Source organism: Seriola dumerili, unplaced genomic scaffold (assembly GCF_002260705.1).
Source record: "Seriola dumerili isolate Sdu_G_001 unplaced genomic scaffold, Sdu_1.0 BDQW01000110.1, whole genome shotgun sequence".
NCBI classification, from domain to species: Eukaryota; Metazoa; Chordata; class Actinopteri; order Carangiformes; family Carangidae; genus Seriola; species Seriola dumerili.
This window is the reverse complement of record NW_019174365.1, coordinates 4,420,305-4,440,760: the sequence shown is the minus strand read 5'-3', so window position 1 is coordinate 4,440,760 and position 20,456 is coordinate 4,420,305. Positions and strand designations below refer to the sequence as shown.

Genomic DNA, 20,456 nt, shown 5'->3' with positions numbered 1-20,456 from the left:
CGGACACCAAATACAGACAATACATAACAACTGTATGAGTAGGACGTAAGGATGGTGAGCGGAGGATCTATGCTTTATGTATGCTACTGGATTCCCCCCCCCCCCCCGCCCCCCCCCCCCCCCCCCCCCCCCCCCAAAAAAAAAAAAAAAAACATCTAGAAATAACATCCATGTGAGTCATCTTGGCCTCCAAGTCTGTCAGTTTGTTTAAAATGAAATGTCATCCTACCATTCCTCTCAGGAACATTATAATCTTTAGCAAAAATAAACCTGTTTGCAAAATTGTAATAAAACTTCAAAAGACTCAGATCAACATGGACGGATTTGGACTGACAGATCCATTGTATTGCTGATGTTTTGGTTTATCCCTTTTGGCATTTTCTAATCTTGAGATCTGTATTGCGAAAGTAATTTGGGGAATTTGGGAGATGTGGGGGTGTGTTGGTAACAGGTAAATGGGGAAAGAGGGATTTATACTCCTGTGTATTTATCCTCATATCCTTCTGTCTATAAAAGAAAAACTGAAAAAAAGAGTTGGAAAAAAAGTTTATCCATCTACATCTCGAATGCACACCCTTAATTGAAATGATGGGTTTTATTGACGGTTTCAAGCTAAGCTTTTGTAACCAATTCCAGCACTAGTCATCTATTCTAAATCTGTCTGTGGAGGATAATTTTCTGTTAGTCTGAGCACAAAGACCTCAGCCAGATCTGTGTGTTCCAGTTTGTTTTAGATAACACGACAACAGCAGATGCTCAGCTATGGTTTTTTTTGTCATTTGTTTGCAATTTTACTGATTTCAACCAAAACTGGCGCAGTATGAAATCATGATTTCACTCTTTGCAACCGGTTTAGTTAAGATTTTTAAAGGCCCCTTTCTCAATTTTGGAACATGGGTAAACTACAGCACCTCAGATGGTAGATGGAAGACCATGACAATTAATGCTTCCTTCAGACAAACAAAGGGTAAAGTAGGCAACTTTTTGAGATAAGCACTGCATTGGAGTCAGTGCAGCTGTCCTGTGTGGCTTAGTGCAGCTGGCTTTGATTGGCATATGTGGTGTGTATTTGGGGAGGATGATAAGGGATTCTCTGACTCCAGGGGATAATATGGGATTCTTTGTCTCGGGGATCAAACCGGAGCAGTGCTGTGAGGAAAGCATTGCTCCTCTCTCTTGAGGGCACTAGATGCACAGTCCTCGGAAATCTGCATGGATGGATGGATGATGAATTTTTAAATCCAAAACTCTGATATAAAATCCTCTGAAATTTGCATGAATGGATGATACATTTTTAAAATCCTATATCAAATCCTTTTTTTTGCACACTATAGACTAAATGATAGATGCACTACAGACCACTGTTGGTGTGATTTTAAATACTTATTCCAAAATTGTTTGGTTTGACAGATAGCCTAACTGTTTTGGCTTGATTTACATAACTGCTGTAGGTGAGTGAACAAGCAGATTAAAATCAAAGCAATCATTGCGAATGTCACTGAGCTGCACATAAGCAGCCAGCAGTGAAACCTCAAGGTGTGTGTGCGTGCTGCGGTGTGTGTGTGGTTGCCCACAGTGGTGTGCTGCAGTCCGCTCCCCGCCGTAGTTGAGTAAACTACATGGACATTAGCGGGCGCAACGGCACAACCACCGGAGCCAGAGTGGATTAAAGCAGCGTGCGTGAGAGGAAAGCCACTCGACAAACGACTGTGTAACCAAGTGAGAAACCCCGGCGTGTAATAGCAAGTCCGTCACACCAGTTTGCAGCTGCGAAACAGCAAAGGAAAGCCTCTTGGTGAACTCAGTTAGTGCCGTGTATTGTGTGCCAGGCAGGGAGAGCTCGGCGGGAATGGCTTCATCTCCGTGCGGCAACAGTAACTTTGATTCCGGCCTGGAAATCAAAACTCGCTCGGTGGAGCAGACGCTTATTCCTTTAGTATCGCAGGTGAGTGCCTCCTTAACCTAAAACAAGACGTTGTATTGTATTTTCTGAACCTATTGTACTTTAAAAATGTAGGCTACTCTGGCTTTACGACAACAGCCGTGTTCGGAGGAAAGGGGCTAACTTTGATTCTCTTGTTTACCTGTTTGTGTGTACGGAGACTGCGTGTTTCCTCCTTGTGCTGTGTTTAAAGTCTGTCCCACGTGTGGGGAATTTACTGAGAGTTGCTACATTGTAAACACTGATAGCTGTTATCAGTGAAGGTAATACTTTAGAGCACTACTTTCAAGTCGACTTGTTACAAGCTGCACCCAGCAAAGTCCTCGAAACATGGGTCGTCAAAACTTTTATCATGTATGGCATCCTCAGAGTAAACATGAAACCGAAGACACAGATTTTGTTGTTGTTAGGCAGAAGTTGGAAGGATACAGAATTACATAACAGGCTACAGTGTAGTGTAAAGGGGAAGTCAAAACGAGAACAATTAAACCAATGATCAGCCACCCAAAAACAATGTAATAGATATTTTTCCTTTATTTTGCTGGAGATCATCAGAAACTCCTCTTGAAGTCTTAACACTCCACTTTGAAAATAATACTGTTCAAAACAAAAAAAAGTATAATAAAAGCATAAAAGTTTTCTCAGATTTTGTTTTGTGCCTGCTCACCCTTTTGCCAGCCCCGAACTACACTGTGACTCCCACCTCTCCAAATGGGCCACTTTGAGGCACGTGTTTCGTTTTTCAATAAACAGAAGAAGATGAAAGACCCACTTAAAGCCACTGCACTCTTTCAGCAAGTCCTCTGTTGCACACTCGAATTAGTAGTCCCAGCTTTAAAAGCATGGAGTTTAGGTCAATTACTTAATGAATCATTTTACTGTATAAGTGCAACAAATTAGACTACAAACTCCATGGCTGTTTTGTAACATTTGTTTTAAAAACAATAATGACATTTTAGGCTGTTCATTTCAATCTCAGCAACAACTACAGATGACTCATCTGAAGCTTCTGCTTTTTACATGAGCATGACTATATTTCCACTGTTGTGTCTTGCATGGTCACATAGGGATTGGCGGTGGGTTCTATCTCTTGAATAGGGGAATGACCACCAGTCTTATAAATGCTAATGTCCTCTTGTTGTGCAGGAGGCTAAATGGGCAGAGACCTGTAAATGTTCTGTGGTTTCCACTGGGAGACAGTGGAAGAGAGAGGCACCTCATTGGTGGCTAAACAGAGTCTGGACAATACCATGATGGAAGGTCCCTGACACCGTCCTTGCCCCTGTGAACGCTGAAAGCCTGCTTCCTCCCTCTCATTGCACTGGCTCATTTGAAAGATATAAGGTCACGTTGTGCTGAATGGATATGGGTTTGTTTTCAGAAAAGAACATCTGTGAGGTGGTTTGCTTTTTATGTAGGCTGTTTTACATTTTACATGATTTTGATTTCAGTCAGACATAAGTACACCAAAAAGAAAATTTTGTAGTAGCTTAGTTGTACAGTATGAGAACTCAAGGGTAAATCCAAGTAAGCTTTAACCTTGGATGCAAAGAGAAGTTACTGTAAGAATATTTTTAGTAATCACTGCTGTAATATTGAGCAAGAGGGTATAGTAAATCTGCTGCACTCTGCTTTATCTTGATAATTTACACTGGAGCAAACTTATGGTGCACTCCTGCCTGCTGTGAAGGACTGGCTGTACTCCAGTCTATAGCATAAAAGACTGTGCTGTGTACTGTAACAAGATTCAGCATATTTAAGTCCACTGTTGAATAGTGGGCCTCAAGGACAATGTTTCCTAACTTTCTTTTTTTCTTTGTGTGAGGCATGTCCCCATGGCAACAGAGCTCTGCAATGCTGAAAGAAACATTTTCAAGGACCGTCACCTCCATATATAATGTTTTGTTGCTGTTATTGTGATGTCATGAGAAGGACGGTCAGCCAGTCAGGGCTGACTGGTACATTAGTTTTACCTGCAGTGAATGCTTTCCATTCGGTATGATTACATGCATGCAGATAACTCCATTATGGCAAATGTGCAGAGCTTGTAGAGCTGAAACAATTAGTCGGTTCATCTGTCAGTCAACTGACATGTACAGAAGCAATTATGATAATCGATTGATCTTTTTAATAGATTTTCAACTAAAAAGTGTCCCAAAGTTTGTGGTTCCAGCTGCTCAAATGTGAATATTTGCAGATTTCTCAGTCTTGTATGAGATTAAACTGAGTGTCTTTGGATTTTGGACTGTTGGTCAGACAAATCAAGACATTTTAAGATGTCACCGTTGGCTTTGGGAACTTGAAACAGGCTTTTTTGCTGTTTGTTTGTTTAATTGTTTAATATCTTAATCTAGAAAATAATCAGTAGATTAATTGATCATAAAAATACTTGTTAGTTGCAACTCTAGATGTCGCATAGTAGCTTGATTTTCCCAGTAACTTTTGACGATTTTACATGATAATAATGTACATGAATTGAATGATAATGTAGTTAATGTCCAGAAGTAGGTGTGGTGTTTGTGGCATATGCAGAAAATCAAATCACTAAAAGAAATGTCTAACTATGCTGATAATCATTAGAAAGACTGATGTCAGAGTGAGCTGTGGCGCTCTGATTACTGCCTGAATGTGACTAAGATAACACAGTTAAGAGGTTTACTTGGTGGTTCTGAGAATCAGCATTGCCTTACATGGTTTTTAATTGAATTATTCTAGTCAGTGCAAAACGCATAGACTGTGTGGGCTGTGTTGTGTGGCTTTTCTTCTTAAGGAGCTTTGTATATGTTGCGTGTGTTTGTGTGTGTATGCATGCTTACGTGTTGTAGGGGTCTTTAGATTGCTATCAAGGAGGAAATGAAAAAGCACTGTCACTGAGAAGTCGGTATGATAAGGTATCATGTTGTGCACTGTCCCCTTCTTTTATTATGCCTCTCCTCTCCTATCCTCTCCTCTCCTCTCCCCTTCTTGCCTTGCTATGACGTTGATATCCTCAGGCCTCTGTTATCAGCTTCACTCCCACCAGGGTGTAATTATAGGCCTGGGAGACTCCCGGCCTTGCACTACACACACACACACGCACACACATTAGATAGACACATGCACACAGTCCCACCCACCTTTTCATTTTCATGCTTATATGTCATGTCATACTGATTCCTTGTGTATGCATTTATCTTTTTGACAGTAAGTCTGAATGTCAACTTCATTCCCAAAGTTACAGCTGCTCTGAGTTTTTGCAATTTAAATTCTGTTTAAATGTGTCTGAGTCCTGTTTTCATAATGTGGCCACCTGGATGTTTTCTAGCTGCATCCTCCATCACTTTGACCATTCACTTCACCCTTTTCAGAAGCAGAGGGGGCCTTTTCCTAATTTAGCAGAAGCACTTTCCTCATCTAGGAATTCGCTAATGTGCTTTACTTCACCTTTTCTCCTGCTGCCATCTCCATACCAATGGACTTGCATTGTGAGGGGCATGGTGAGGGTAATGAATTGCTCTGGTGGTGGTCAAAAATGTAATGGGCATCACACAGAGAGAAGGGAATCTAAGCAAACATGTCTGCTGTTGTGTGTATCCTACCTGTGATGTGGTCTGTAGCCAGCTGGAAGGCAATTAGCGATAATCTGGCTGCTTTTTCCTTGAGATGTGATTCCTGTTTTGAAGTGGTGATTAGTGAAATAACAGTTCTGTTCCTGGGCTTTTATAATTGAGGTGTGTTCCTAGTAAAAACACGGCAGCCCTGTCTGGATGCGGACATGGTGGTCCTCAGACTGAGGAGGTGTAAGGGTGTTGTTTTGAGGTAAAGATGTGTGGGAACGAATAAGGGCAAGGGAGTAATAAGTGAGACTTTGATCAGATTGGTGAACATTTAAACACTTGTGACACACTGGCCTTGTGATTACATAGCTATACTGGCTCCATCATTTTTCTGCAAGGCCAAGTCAGGAGTTTTTTAGAAGATTTTCTGCTATAATTGGGCCAGGAAAATCCGTTGTCTGTCCAAGTTTGTTAGCGTCGAAGTTGTCATGCTTCCAGGGGTTCTGTGGTGCTTGCAGTTTTGCCTTCTGATGTGTTAAAAAGGACTGTGGGTAAAAAAAAAAAAAAAAAAAAAGCGTTTCTCTGTTTGTTTTACTCAAAGCTGGATTGAAATGGCATATTTATTACCCAAACAAAAGCTCAGTGGCAGTTTTGCAGATGTGATTCTCTCAAAGCCTTAGCGTTTTGTTAAACAAATTCCACATTAAACAAAATGCGGACAAAAAAAAGCACAAATATACCCCTCACTCAACAGCTCTGTAACCACAGCCATAAGTCAAAATTTCATCCCTCTTTCTGGAAATATTGGAAATGGACTTTTATTGAGGTACGAGGCAGTATTTCCCTCTTAATGTTCCTGGTCCTGCGTTGGGGTGACATGACAAACGTCCAAGTAGTGAAGTTGTTTTTTATACCCAGACAGAGAGGCATTACTGTTGCCACGAGCCCTAACAGATCTGCTTCCTCCAGCCGTATGATGATAATGAAGACAAATGGGTCCCTGGCATGAAGGTGAAACCACATGAGGATTACAGTGCGGCACAGACCTTCATGCGCGCACGCACACACACACTCACACACTCACAGACCAAAATATATTTACCTCCTGGGAATGGGTCAAAAACAGCCTTTATTTGTGTGTATTTTCTCGTGTGTGTGCCTGGGAGAGAGGTGGGGGATTCCAGTGTGGTTTGTGTACCTTTTTGTATCGGCATACTTTGGTACTAGTGATTGTTTGCTTGTGGACAACAGAAACTAAATGAATCTGTGGTGCCAGTGTTTAATATGTAGTCACCTGCATTTTGTGTTGCCACTCTGACTCGTCATCTTATCAGCCTTCAACCCTTTGAGGCCTCGACCAAAACAACACTGAGTCTGATAACACTGTTTCAGTGCAGGTCAGACTGCCACCATTTTCCCTCTTGGGCTGTTATCAGTGGAAGATTTTTGAAGAATGGCCAATGTGTACACCAGCCAAAAGTGTATTTGTCTTTCTTCAACAACTTTGTGTCATCAAATTGAATCGAGACAATCCAACTGAGCTCCTCTTGTTTTCTAGTAAAGTGGTTGCATTAGTCAGTTAATTTCATCAGTTTAGAGAATTCATGTTCTCGCTTTTGACGATTGCACTCACTCCCCTAAACCTCCCACCCCCCCCCTCATTTTCTCTCGCAGTCTATTTTTTTTTTATCTCTGACACACACACACACACACACACACACACACACACACGGAGAGCCTGCATGACCACTGCCCCCCCTTGTGCTCTTCTCACTATTGCTATCCAGGGAGTCATTACAGATCGCTGTTCTCTGTAAGTGCCGATAAAAGGGTCCGTCTCACATGTCGATCCATTGACCTCTCCCCGGCTAATATACTTACAGATGAGAAAGGTGTGTGTGTGCGTGTGTGCGTTTGTGCGTGTGTGTGCCTGAAACCTCCAAATAACCCAGCCTAAAGGGATCAGTCACACAACAGAGTAAACTTAATGGTGAAAAAAGCTATCTCACCTTCTTGCCATTTAAGTTATCTGACGGCTGTAGCTAATAGCGATAACCGCTTTTAATTGTCTGAAGGAAAGCTTCTGCCTTCCACCAAGATGTATCGCTATAGCTGGGAGGTTGATAAAGTATTGATTAAACCTCCCATTATCGGAGAGCTTCAAAGTGGCATTACCTTTGCTCACATAGCTCAAAGTCATGCATTCAGTGTCAACCGAAACTGGAAAGCAATTTTCTTTAGTGTTTCTCTCAGTCAGGAGATAGTTTGGTTTAATTTGGCCGGGTTTTGAGATATCCATCGCTGAGGTTTCTGCCCAAGAAATACACCTTAAGGAAACAGTTGACAGTGAGTTGTTATCCAGACTAACCAGGACATTGTCTCTGTAAAGAGATGTTGCTATTGAATTTTATTATGTTTTGTTAAATCACCACAAGCAAAATTCAGTTCACCTCAGCTCCCTGGTAAAATAATTATTCACCATGTTCAGCCTATATGGATCCTATGTGAAAGGTCCTCCAAACTCTGCAAAGGCTATTAGAGGCTCTGCATGCTTGTGAAGTATCAAGTGGCTGTCTGGCCCATTGCCAGCCTGTATTTACAGTATATTCTTAGTTTATGATGATGAGATAGTTATGAGACGTCTCATAAGTGTCGGCACACGGGAAGAGATCTCTATCAGCAGGGATGAGGTGCCTAATGTAGCGTGGTGTTTTGTGTTGTCCAGCCTCACTGGAGGGACCCTGTGGATTAAAACAGATGCATTAACACATGCCCAGAAGCACAGACAAGGACGTACTTACTGACATTAATAACAGACAGAGGCCATCTGCAAACTTAAGTGAAACAACAGAACAACAGTCTCTCTGCCAGTCCTTCTGTAGCTGCACATGTGATATCTCAGACAACACAACCTTAGATGATACAAGTTTTTATGGAAGTAATGAGCATTGTTTCTTTGTGGTTTCACCCTTACAGCACTGAATGCAGGTATAGGGATAAAAAGCTGGACATGAGGTGTCACTGTTCATGTTGTCAGGACAGAGGAGTGTGACAGGACAGCCCACTTACTGTAATCTTGCAGGCATGTACTCTCCCACTTGTCTTGTCATGTATTGCTGGAGATAACGCTCGACGTATCTATATTGTCTGCTGCCTGGACAACTGCAGGTAAACAGATCAGTATTTGGCAGGCAGCTGTTTGTCTTCCATTGCTTTCCTGTTGGTGGTTTCTTGGCTTGGTGCAGTGGTAATTCCAGTCTCGAGCACATGACATTGACTAGGACAGTTGTTTGTGATGTGGTTACTGGGCATCGCTAAAGGAAGCTCCGCAAATCCTGGCAAAGGCAGGAAACCTTGCCAGTTTTGAAGCTGTCTTTAAAAAAAAAAAAAAAAAAAAAAGTCAGAGATAAAATGTTGCCCAAAACTGTAGTAGTATAATTACTGTGTCATCTTTACATAAAGCTATTTCAAAAAGTGCCTTTATACATTTTTCTCACTGAAAATATTATACCACTGTGTCTTCTTCTCTTTATTCCAAGTCTGACAGTGTGGGCCTCCCCTCAGACAAAATTGAGACAACTACAACACCCATCAACCCCATCTCCTCCATTGTCAAAACACATAATGACATTGCAACATGACAAAAGTTAATAGTGAAAGATTTTGTCACTCCTATTATTATTTATTTTTACTTCAATTTGTGGGATAATAATACTTTATGGGATGGAATGTTCTAAGTTTAAGAGCTAGTCCCCATAATGTTTTGGTATCTGTAAATAGGAAGTTGCAATTGAACCAGATAATTAGCTGCACGCTATAACAAAATGCCAGATTTTTTGCCCATATTTGTTTACATTTTGCTAAATTGCCAATAAATAAAAGTAGTTCCTGTTTACAGTGGATGTCTGTTTGCGACAAACATCAGAGATAATAATATCCTCGGAAAGTGTAAGTCACACTGAATCTAAAAATATGTGTATCAGGCCTGTGTAGTCATATTTCACTGAGTTATAAGTCTGGCAAGGAGTACAAATTCTGACAAAATTGCTGCCATTGCTAAGTGTTTTAGTACCTTGAAGCACCTAAATTGCTTTTCCCCTGACGCAATATCTTTGCTTCATGTCTCTCTGTTGGTGAATACTGTTGCGGCAGATATGAGCATTGCATAAATTCTTGAAGTAGAACTGTCTTAACGATTTCTGTCTTTTTTTAAGGTCACACAAAACGGAAATATCTGACATACATCCCAAAGCTCTCCAAGTCGTCATGTTTGCTCCTCTCTCCCTCTCCTGCAGCAACATTGCTGACTGTACCACTGATGAATCCCACAGTCTGGCTTGTATGTGTTAATTGCTTTCTTCGAGCGTCTTTGAACTTCTCCCCTCTCGATAATGAGTTCTTTTAAAGAGATGAGGTTTGACATGACAGAACAAAGAGTGTGTGAAGGACACAGAGAACCCGGAATACCAAACATTTTCTTATCTTTTCCAATTCAGAATAGTCAGAAATTTGACATATTTAAAGTTTGCTATGTCACTCCAACCCTTGTCACATTGTGTAATTTACAGTATGTACTGAATTTGAGAATGAATTATTTCTATACTACTTTTATTACAAAGTTGACAAAAGTCGTCTCATTAACAGTCATCTGATAAATTATATGGTATGTTGCATTGGAAAGAGTTTCACTTTTGATCTTGCAGTGCAGCAGTATCAGTTGTTTGTGGTCATAAAAGCCATATTAGGAATCCTCCACGCTGATGAAAGTTCAGGGTTTTGTTGTGAAGAAGTATCAGTATGTAAGATGCTATAGCACCTTTTTTGTATGCCCTCCACCCTTCCTCCGTTGCTCTACGCAGTTTCCTGATTTTGTTTTCCTGTCACACACCTTACTCTCATGCTCTTTCGTTCTGTCTTCAGCCTTGCACTCAGTCTCTCCCCATCTCTCTCCACTTAGCCCCCCGTTTTCTCACTTTTAATCTCAACCTCTCCAGAGAGTCCGGTGTCCCCGTATCACCTCATTAATTATGCAGCTTACTGAAAACCTAGCCAGAGGCTACAGGTAGTGCACAGAGCTGAAAAGCCCAACCTGAGTATTTCTCTTAGGATCTTTCTCTTTTTCTTCTGTGTTGTAAACTGAGACATAATCCTCAGGCCGCACCTATTCTGAAGAACAGTAATGGGAACAGCAAGTAACCAGCTGAGCCAGATTTGGCCGTCCCTTTCTTTGACATAGAATACCCCGGAGTGATCAAGATGATGGTATTCGTGATGTCTTTTGTCTGACTGTCACATATCTTCAGGGAGACTGTTTTTGGAAGCCAGTGCAGTGTGTTGAAAGCACAATTGCATGCAGATAGGATCTTAAACATTGTGAAAAGACTTAGTCCCAAGAAAAGGAAAATATCATTTTAACTTGCTACTGATAAGATTACACAGAGGTGGTGTGATGTTTGTGGACAAACTAGTTTTGTTCAGATACTGCGCAGGATGAAGCTGGATGTAAAGTAGTCAGATTTACAAGCTATTTTAAAGCTGTCTTTTCAGATGACGGCTTCGGTTGGGGTGTACAGTATGTAGCAGGTCAGTGAATGGGAAGAAAAGATTCAGTGTCGCAAAGCCTCACAGGATTGTCCAAACACATAAATTAGTTCACCAGTTTTTCTTTTAGAGATTATTGATGTTACATTTTATGTTTTAAATGCTGATGAGGCAGAAGTATAAAGACTAAGTTATTTTGGCTATTTAAATTGGCCCCAAAAAAAATTATCAGCCACAGATTCAGTCTATTACTGATGTATTCATCCAACCCTAGTGATGTTCGTCCTTGATCAATAACCTGAAAGTACCCGATACCTAGCGCTATCAGTATGGGCAGGGTGTTCTCATCTTGTCACTCCTTCTGGCTGACTGGAGCCAGTGGGTGACAGCTGGGGGCCAGCCAGCCGGGAAACACAGCCCACTGTGTGTGTGTGTGTGTGTGTGTGTGTGTGTGTGTGGACTTACACACACACACACACACACACACACACACACACACACACACACACTTACAGTGTTCCGACCCCTATAAATAAGTTAAAGTCCCTCACCTTCTATAAATAAAGTTCCGGTTGTTCTAGATGTTCGAGCGTGTCTGTTAGCTGAAGGGCTGAAAGAAAGGAGCCTTTTCGGGTGCTGACAATATAAAAACTTTACTTTTGTGTGAATGTGACAACTGGGAGTATTTATTATGGGTGGGGCTTTTTTTCTGTTTACACCGGAATGCTGCTTATGTATGTAGAGGCTCCGGGCACTGGTTCAAATAAATGGTTTTTGAGGGTTTTAATAAAGACCTAATAGAATGCCAACCACTTAAAGACGTAGGTATGTGTCATGTAGTGAAAGCATGTTCCTTAAGCCCCCATGAATGTGTTAGAGAGAGTCAGTGTGTCACAACACCGGCCATTATCCTGTCTGAAGTCAGGGGGGCTGCATTCCTTCAAGGGTTCATGTTTCGAGCTCCTATAATGTGTATTGCTATGAGTGCTGTCTGAAATTGTGTCTATGTATTCTTTATAGGGGCGTCACGGCTAGGGTCGAAAGTCAAAGTCTCAAGGGATGCGACCTTTACGCCCCCTATACTGGCTGGTATGCATGAGTTAGTGCCTTTCGCCGCCAAGGGCCTGAAGTTGGCCTCACTTCGTTCGCCCACCACTTTGATCAATGAATCATCCTTCTCAGCCACTATCTCATAGCATTGAGGGTTTTGATGTTTGGTTTGACATATTTCATTGATTTATTAATGCAATCATTCCCTTTTTAAACCCCTTTCTTCTCAAATGTCAAACCCTCCAGACCACATTTTTAGAAACGCCTTTTTTTTTTCTTTTTTTTTTTTTTCTGCTTCTGGGTGAGGATTTGTCTCGCTCTGGGGATAGTTCATCATGTTGACTTTCTTCCACACCTGACGTCTTATCTTACCATCTCCCTCCTTTCATCTGTGAAGAACTTTCAGAGGCTTGGAAAGTGGGAAGACAAAAATCCTGAAGGTAGCTTGTGAGAGTCATTTCTGCACTTTCATCAGACACTTGGGTTGGTATTTGATTTGAATCCCCAGGTGACTCAGAAACAAAGCCCATTTTTCTTTGTCACTTTGCTTCTTCAACAAAAACAAGACTTATTAGTTTAGAGGCAAGCCACTAAGCCAGTGCTTTTGTGTCAGGTGTATTTAATCGGCGTCCTCCTAGCAGCTACTGCAGTCATCCTTTTTCTTTCTTTTTTTTTTCTTCCTGCGGAACATGCTATCGCTGTGGGAGGCTGTGACGGAGCCTGTGACGGGGGCCTGGTTAAGCCACTTTCACACACTGTTCACCACACACTATTATTTGTCCATTACTTGTAATTACCCATCATGATGACTGATGGAATGTTTTCGAGGCTGAGTTGGCAAGCAGTTAGGATTATCCTGTTGAGGACTTTATATAATTAGCCAGTCATTAAACACGGCTCAGTGTGAAGTAAACCTGAGGGGGGCGACTTGCAAATGGCTCGGTTGTTGTGTTCGTACCCCCAGGTTGTTGAAGCAGGCTGTTGTCATCGTGCTATGTTGCATCCAAGAAAGTGACTTGGGGACAGATGCTTTTTGAGCAATGGCTGCTGAATTGTGTCCGTTTGGTCTGCAGTCATAGCGACCAAGCTGACTGAATGCTTTTCTTTGGAATTTAGAAATCTCATCACGCTGGTATTTTACTCTCAGGATAATGCTTTGTCAGGCCTGTTTTTACCGACTAAGCTGATGATGAGGAAGAGGAGGAGGAGGAGCGGATGTAGGCTTTAATTGTCTTGATTGTTTTGGATTGGACTTGTGTTTTCATTTGAATGAATTTGGGTGATGATGGATCTGGAGATCGCCCTCCGACAGGTTGCACCGATTCACAGTACCGCCTCTTTGGGCTTGGGCGCAGGTAATCATCAATCTTTACTGGCGACCCAGGACATCCTCATTGAGATAATTGAGGAGCAGAATGAAAAATACAATAGGGCCTCATCAGGAGCTGGAATCTGCCCTTTTCAAGTGCTCTTATATCAACTTTCAAAAACACAGAGAAATTGTGGAAGGGGACAATCAAAGTTTGGAGTCATATAGCAAGAACAAAGTATAACAGTGCTCTGGGCCACAGTGTGTTTTTTGGTGGGGTCCAGAGGTTTCAAAGAGACAGATTTGTTACAGCCTATGTAAATTTTAACATTTTTTTTTTTTCTTGTTTCTTTTGAAGGTGCTTCATCTCACAAGGTGAGAGTGATCTAAATTATTCAACTCATAGGAGAAAATTGTTTTCATGGTTGACTTTGTGCAGTATGTCTGCTCATATAACCAATACAGAATGCCATGCACCTTGTGATTGTAGGATTTAGTTACTCATTAATTGCAAATTTTGGTCTGTTTATGCGTACCAACAACAGACCATGTCAGCAAATGAAACCCTCCACTGAAATGTTTTTGTTTGTTTTCTTCGCCTCTTCTCTTCCTGGAATGGAAACACTTGCCTAATACAATTATATGAATATTCTATTACAGAGCTGGAAGTCTTATTCAATTAGTGAAATGAAATATGACTTCAGCATCCAAGCAAAGGCTTTCTTTTGAGGCGCGCTGTTTCGAAGTTCAAAACTTTCTACCCTGAATGTTGCCCAGCAGCCAAATCTGATGGAGAGATTGGAGACCTCACATATAGATGTAATATGTGATGTCTCAATGTTTTTCTGCTGCGTTTTGCTTCTTTTGTTGGGTTCCCTTGCCAAATTAAACAACTGCCATGTCCTTGCAAAAGATTCATCCAGGGAAAAGTATGAAAGAGACATCCCTATGAAATATCCAGGTCTTCTATGGAACAAAGAGTCCAGTGTAGCTTCGAGAAAAGTGTAACTGCATACGGTGTACATTTCCAAATGGGTGGGATCTCATCTGCATTGCCCTACTGCCTGGGCCCGAGACGTCTTTGATATTATGTCTTGGATGTTTTGTGAAAACTTGCTTAGATCAAAGATGCCTGTGCTGTCAGCCTTGCTGCCTTGGTTTCACTATCATAACAGTGAGATCCAAGTAAAAACTGTTAGATCCAAATAAAAAATTCTGTGTTCTGTCTGTTTTCTATTTGTTTCGAGCTGACATGACTTGCTTCACACTCTGGGACCCTGATAATCTCGCCTTGACTATGATTTGCCTCTGGCTATTTTGAAGCATTGAGTTTTTTTAAGGCATTATACTGTATTTTACATCCATTTGAGATAAGTGAGGAGAGGCATGTTTTGGTTATTCACTGCCTCTGAAATATTTATTACACCCTCAAAGTGAGATGTCAGTGGTATTCAGCTGCCGGCAGGTGCCCACCATACCAGGTACACCATTATTATCCTCACCCACACACTGGTAAGAAGCATATAGGCTGGTGCTACACTAATGAAACACCTAGGGGAAACATATTTGATGTATTGATTTAATATTTATTTGACCGCAGAACCTCCCGTCTTGTGTTTTGCAGAAAACAAAGAAAATATCCCTTTAAACTACTCACTCCTCCAGTGATTTTAGCGTTGCACAGAGACTTTGAAACAGGGGGAAGCAGCTATCCTGGCTCTGTCCGGAGATGAAAAAAATCTGCCCGCCAGCATCTTCAACACTCAACACGTTAAATCACTGTAAAACTACTACTGAACATTTTCAGTATTTTGGTTTTTGTTTGGATTAAAGAAAAAAACGTGTTAAATAATGAGCTTTGGAGGTGCTGGTCGGTGGATTTTGTTAGCTTTGGACGTAGCCAGGTTTACTGTTTCCCCCTGTTCTCAAAATGTCTAATTATTCCTTTAAGTAGCTCCTTTTATGGTGGCTGATGCAGTGTTTTTAAATGGCCATTTCTAATGGCTGCATGTCTTTTGATAATACATGGCTTTTCAGTCAGGCTTATAAATGGCTTCACCTTACGATACCTCTTGGTCCTGGGTTTAATTCATAACTGACATTAAATTAGACGTAATATAATTTTTTTTTTTTTTTTTTTTTTTTTTCACTATCCTCCCACCAGCAACTGTAAAGGGTTTTATAGAGAAACAAGGTTGGTGAACCACAACAGTAGTTTGTGTCATGGTCTGGCGCTCTCCAAACAGAGGAGATCGATTCCCTCTGCTCCCCTTCCCATCTTAGTTAACCTTGGATTGTGGTTAACAGAGCACAAATTGATCCATGGCCATGTTGTGTTTGTCTACCCCCCAGCGAGGACCATTGAATCAGAGCTTGCTCTCACTCACACGGTCTCATCTCGTGTCCCCGGTGTACCTCTTAACTAAAAGAGTGCAATTTCTTAAAGAGTTTTTAGATAGACTAAAGTGAGATGGCAAAGACTCATTTTCCTCTGTTTCCTGTGTAGCCGTGCCTTCTGGTTTTCTCCATCTTAGCTGTCCTCCCTCTTTCCTTGTTTACTGTATGCCCTCTGCCATTCTCCCGTCTATCTGTCCATCACAGCTGTCTGTCTGGTTTTCTCCCAGGTTTATCATTCTCTGTTATCAGCTGCTGCTGGTTCCTCTGGGCTTCCTGTGCCTCATGTCAGTCTGACTGATTACACTGTAGCAATGCTCTGCTTTCAAGAGGGATTATGTGTTACTGTCAGTGCACTAACAAACCGGGTCAGTGGGGTCCTATAATGCAATTCTTATTTAAATGAATACTCCCACTCAAATATGAAGTAAGTCTTCATGCACATGAACATGAAACAAACTTTTAAATAAAAGCACACTGTGGGAAATCGTAGTAAAAATGCATGATGATAAAGATTGATTTGATTTGTCTTGTCAGAATTTGTCATGTGGTAAACTACAACAGGCTCAGGTCAGAGTGACTCCGCAGAGCTCTCTGCTCAGCACACTCAGTGGGCCCCCTTAAGACTTGATAGATTTCCCATTATTTTCAGACAGCCATGATGGAGGACCAGGTAGCACACAGCCTGTTCTGCTTTCCTTTTAGCTTCTACTTCCTGAGTGGAAACACTACCCTGCTATGGCACATGAATGGTAAGCGAGCCTGCTACCAAGCCCTGGAGATGAATACTTCTCTTCATGTGAAACAATCACAAAAATGTAATCTGGAAACCCTGGGCCATGTTTCCATCCCTCTATTTAGAAATCCGCCTTGGAGAGGTTTTAGAGAGGCTGTGAACACTTGAACCGTGGCAGAGCACCAAGGATCGATGCCAGGCCGTAATACCAGGCAATAAGTGGGATTATATTTGTCGTTTATTTGACAGTGAATGGTCCCTTGGAAAATATGAACTGAGTTTATTGGTTTGTCTACCGTTTGCCAACCTTACAATATATTGTTATGTTGTCTTGGCTTCTCAGCGTACACGTGGGCAAACAGAGCAGATTGATTGTTAGGATGCTGTAATATCAAGCCAGCTGCACTTCATAATCATAGCAGTTGCAAAAGAAGCAACTGAAGGCCTCAGAACAGATTCCAGACATGTTTGTTTCTTATATTTGGCTTACTGTGGTTTGTGTAATTTTTATACCCTTCAAAGAAATCTACGTATTGCATTGTTTTGAAGTCTGAGCCGGAAAAAAAAAAAAGTTAGAGTAAGTCTCCATTGTCAGCAGTAAAAATATTTTTTGATTGAGGTACTCTATGTTAAATTGGTATAACTGCTTTGTCCAGTAAAAAAAAAATCTGCATTTTCCATTATATTCAAAGGGCTCCCTGGTGAGTCAGCTAATCTGGCCAAGCTTGAGATCCTTACACACACACAAAAAAAAAATGATGATGCACACTGCAGCAGCAATTGCTGTTGTGCCGTGGTGCGACAAAAGCTGGAACCGGAGAGAAAAAAATATAGCGTTTGACACGTTCTCGTGCTGTGAGTCATACGAGGAGCCCGGAGCGAACATTTCATTTGACTACTCAGGGGTTAGATGCCACCTCAGCTTTAATGGGAAAGTCACGGTCACCTGTAGAGATTTAGCTGTAAAGAGAGCAGATAACGACGGTTTAGTTAGCAAATCATGTTATTCCTCTGACCATGAAAGTGCACAGTGAGAGCTGCTGAAATCTCAGTCGCGTAGCAGAAAAGTGATTATAAGGGTTGGTCAGTTTGTCCTCAGGGTTTCACGGCCGGGGCTGGGATTAGAACGTCAATACCTTTTTTGAGTAACCACTGAAATGTGTCCAATATTGAGAATGGCCAAATACCAGTCAGTCAGTCTTATTTACTTACTGATGTCATTCACAAATCTTGAACAATTTATCAAATTTTAGACTTTGACTAAATATTTTGAGTTTTTGAAAGTATATATAATGCACTAGTGGCTCAGATTCTTCAGTAAAGTAAAGAGACATTGTTAGAGCATGAAGAGCTTGGAGCATGTTGGTGTCGAGGCCCAGGTGAGCCACTGCCTCGAGGTGCTGTGTATCAGATGCTGACCCCCGCAGTATATTCCCGAGTTGCATCCCCAGGTACACCGGAGATGGGGCAGGTGAACAGTTGAGACAGCCGGAGGGAGTTTGACCCAGCAGTCACGTTGTGTTCAGGGCTCTCTTTCTCTCCTCTCCTTGGTTGACCCCTCCCTGACTTTCTCTTTGTCTCTCTCTGTCTGTGTCTCTCTCGGTCTCCCTCCCACCTACTATCCAGAGAATTACGTGAGCAAGAAGGAATGAAAAGAGGTATTGTGCACTGTTGAATGCAAGCTGTGTGTGTCAGTGTTTCAGTGGCTGTCTTTTTCTCTACTCTAGCGCTGTGTAACTATGCAGACATTGCGGCCTTGGCATGCCACAATGGTCAGAGGAGCTGGGGGCATGTTTTAACCAGTGTTATATTTATCACCTTTTCCATACGTCAGCCTCACATGTAACACGCACAGAGCATGTTTCTACAACATCGCCGGTATCATTTACAGTCAGTAGGTTGTTTTGCAGAAGTCAGAGGCTCCATTCTGACATTCTTGTACACAAATCATTTTTTCACGCTGAATAATGTAGAGGAACACAGCCTAGTTAAACTGCACTGTACATAATACATCGCCTCGTAGTACTTAATGTTTTGGAACAGAGCCCAGGACAACAGTACATACAAGTTAGATAGCAGTGCCTGTGTGTGGTCTCTTTTTGTGCAGTGTGCAAGTGGAGGCACATGTGACATAAGTCAGTTTTAGACTGTTTAATGCAGGGAATGGCCTCGTGTGGCTGCTTGTGTTTAGACAAACATTCAGCTTTTAAGAAAATTAAGTTGAATAGAAAAAGAAAAGAAAAACATTTTTTCTCAAAAATGTGTTTAAAAAGGATTTTACTGGCACTAGTAACAAAACATTTCGAACACATTGTGCTGGTCCCGACTTGTAACTTCTTTCAGCTCCTTTATAAAAGGCTTTGACGGTGCATCTATAAGAGACTCACTGATACAGAGTTCCTAAACAAACATGGTACTCTATACTCCACTACTGTTGATCATAGTCTCTCTTGAGTAGTTGGCTATACACAGCTAGTTAGTATTTATCAGCGATAACCTTTCTTGCTGATGTTTGCCATGGATTCAATCTGCCTGTCCACATATTCAAATGTCAGCTCTGATTGCGAAGTCAAACAGTGGCCTTTTCTCATACAAATCCGATGGGGTACGATCTGATAAAAGTCCAAACTCACTCAGCCGCTAGCCCCTTTGCCGTTCAGGTTGTCTTCACTGTCTGTGTTGCTTTCTGCTCTGCGAGCCCAAGTGCCTGCTTTACACACCCCCACTTCTCTCTGTCCACCTCTGTCAGTGTCCGCCTGCTTGTCTCATTTGCTGCATGTCTGTTGGCATACATGAGCGAGTGGACAAAAGTTCATGTCATGTGCTCGTCTTCTGAGCTGGAACCTTTGTCACATGTCACCCTCTTTCTCACCCACCATGGTTATCGTGTCTGGACTTTATTCGAACAAAGGGAAAACCGACTTAAAGCATTACATGGTTGGAAAATGCTGTATTTAAAGACATAGTTGGACATTTTGCAAATTACGCTTATTTGCTTTCTTGCTGAGAGTCAGCTGAGAAGATGACCTGAGGCCTCAGGAAACAAATATTAATTAACTAGCAAGGTGCCTCCTCTAGCAGTTTGAAATGTGATTAATTCAGAACCGCGGGCAATAATTTAATATCATCATTATTATCTAACTCAGTGGCACAAACATGAGTTCAGCATTATCATGTGACTTTAATTTGATATCAATACATTACGCTAAAGAGGAGAAATCTGAAAATAGGAAGCAGTGTTCTTGTGCAGCTGCAGTTAAAGTTCAATAAGGACCCAATGAAAGCACATGGAGATGCTTGCGCTTTGGGCATAAATACACAAAGATGCAAATCTGTTTGTTGGCTACACTACATGACTGTCAGCTTGCCTGTCTGTTGGCCTCAGTAGTCTTCCCACATCCGTCACCTCCTCTGTGAGCTGCGCCCCTCTCCCCCCTCTGCGTCTCTCTTTGGAAATCAGCTGGTATTATCCCAGTCATCTTGTGGCTGTATAGGCACTCACTGATTTGACTATCTTTTCTCTGAAATTATCTGCCTTACTGGGTAAAACCATCTGCGTTCAATCATCCGCAGCAGCTAGTACTGCCAGATCACTGCACACTCTATCTTTATCTCTAGGAAATTTGGTGCTTCAGCTAGATAGGTGTGTGTGTGTGTGCGTGTGCGTGCGTGTGTGTGCGTGTGTGTGTGTGTGTGCGCACGAGAAAGAGAGAGCGAGAAAGTGTGTTTCAGTAGTTGAATGTAGCCTGAAAATTTCAGGACGATAGGCTGCTATCACTGGTTTGGGGAGCCTTTACACCAAATCAGACTGATCTGAGGTCAGTTTGTCTCAGATTTATAGCAGTGTGATGTTGGCACTTTCTGTGTGACCTCCACCAGGTCATTACAACAAGCACTGACTGTCTGTACTGATAAGACAGACTGATATAAAGTGAAAGAGAAAGTATA

General features: G+C 41.7%; 1 protein-coding gene across 4 annotated transcripts in view; it reads left to right on the top strand.

The window, feature by feature from the left end:
• The first annotated feature begins 1,657 nt into the window (after positions 1–1,657).
• Positions 1,658–20,456, top strand: part of ctnnal1 (catenin alpha like 1) — a 46,635-nt gene continuing 27,836 nt past the window's right edge. For all 4 annotated transcript variants that reach the window (XM_022747637.1, XM_022747636.1, XM_022747634.1 and 1 more), the window contains exon 1: positions 1,658–1,945. In XM_022747637.1, coding sequence (XP_022603358.1) covers positions 1,850–1,945 — 96 coding nt within the window. In that variant the 5' untranslated portion in view covers positions 1,658–1,849. The remainder of the gene's footprint in view (positions 1,946–20,456) is intronic.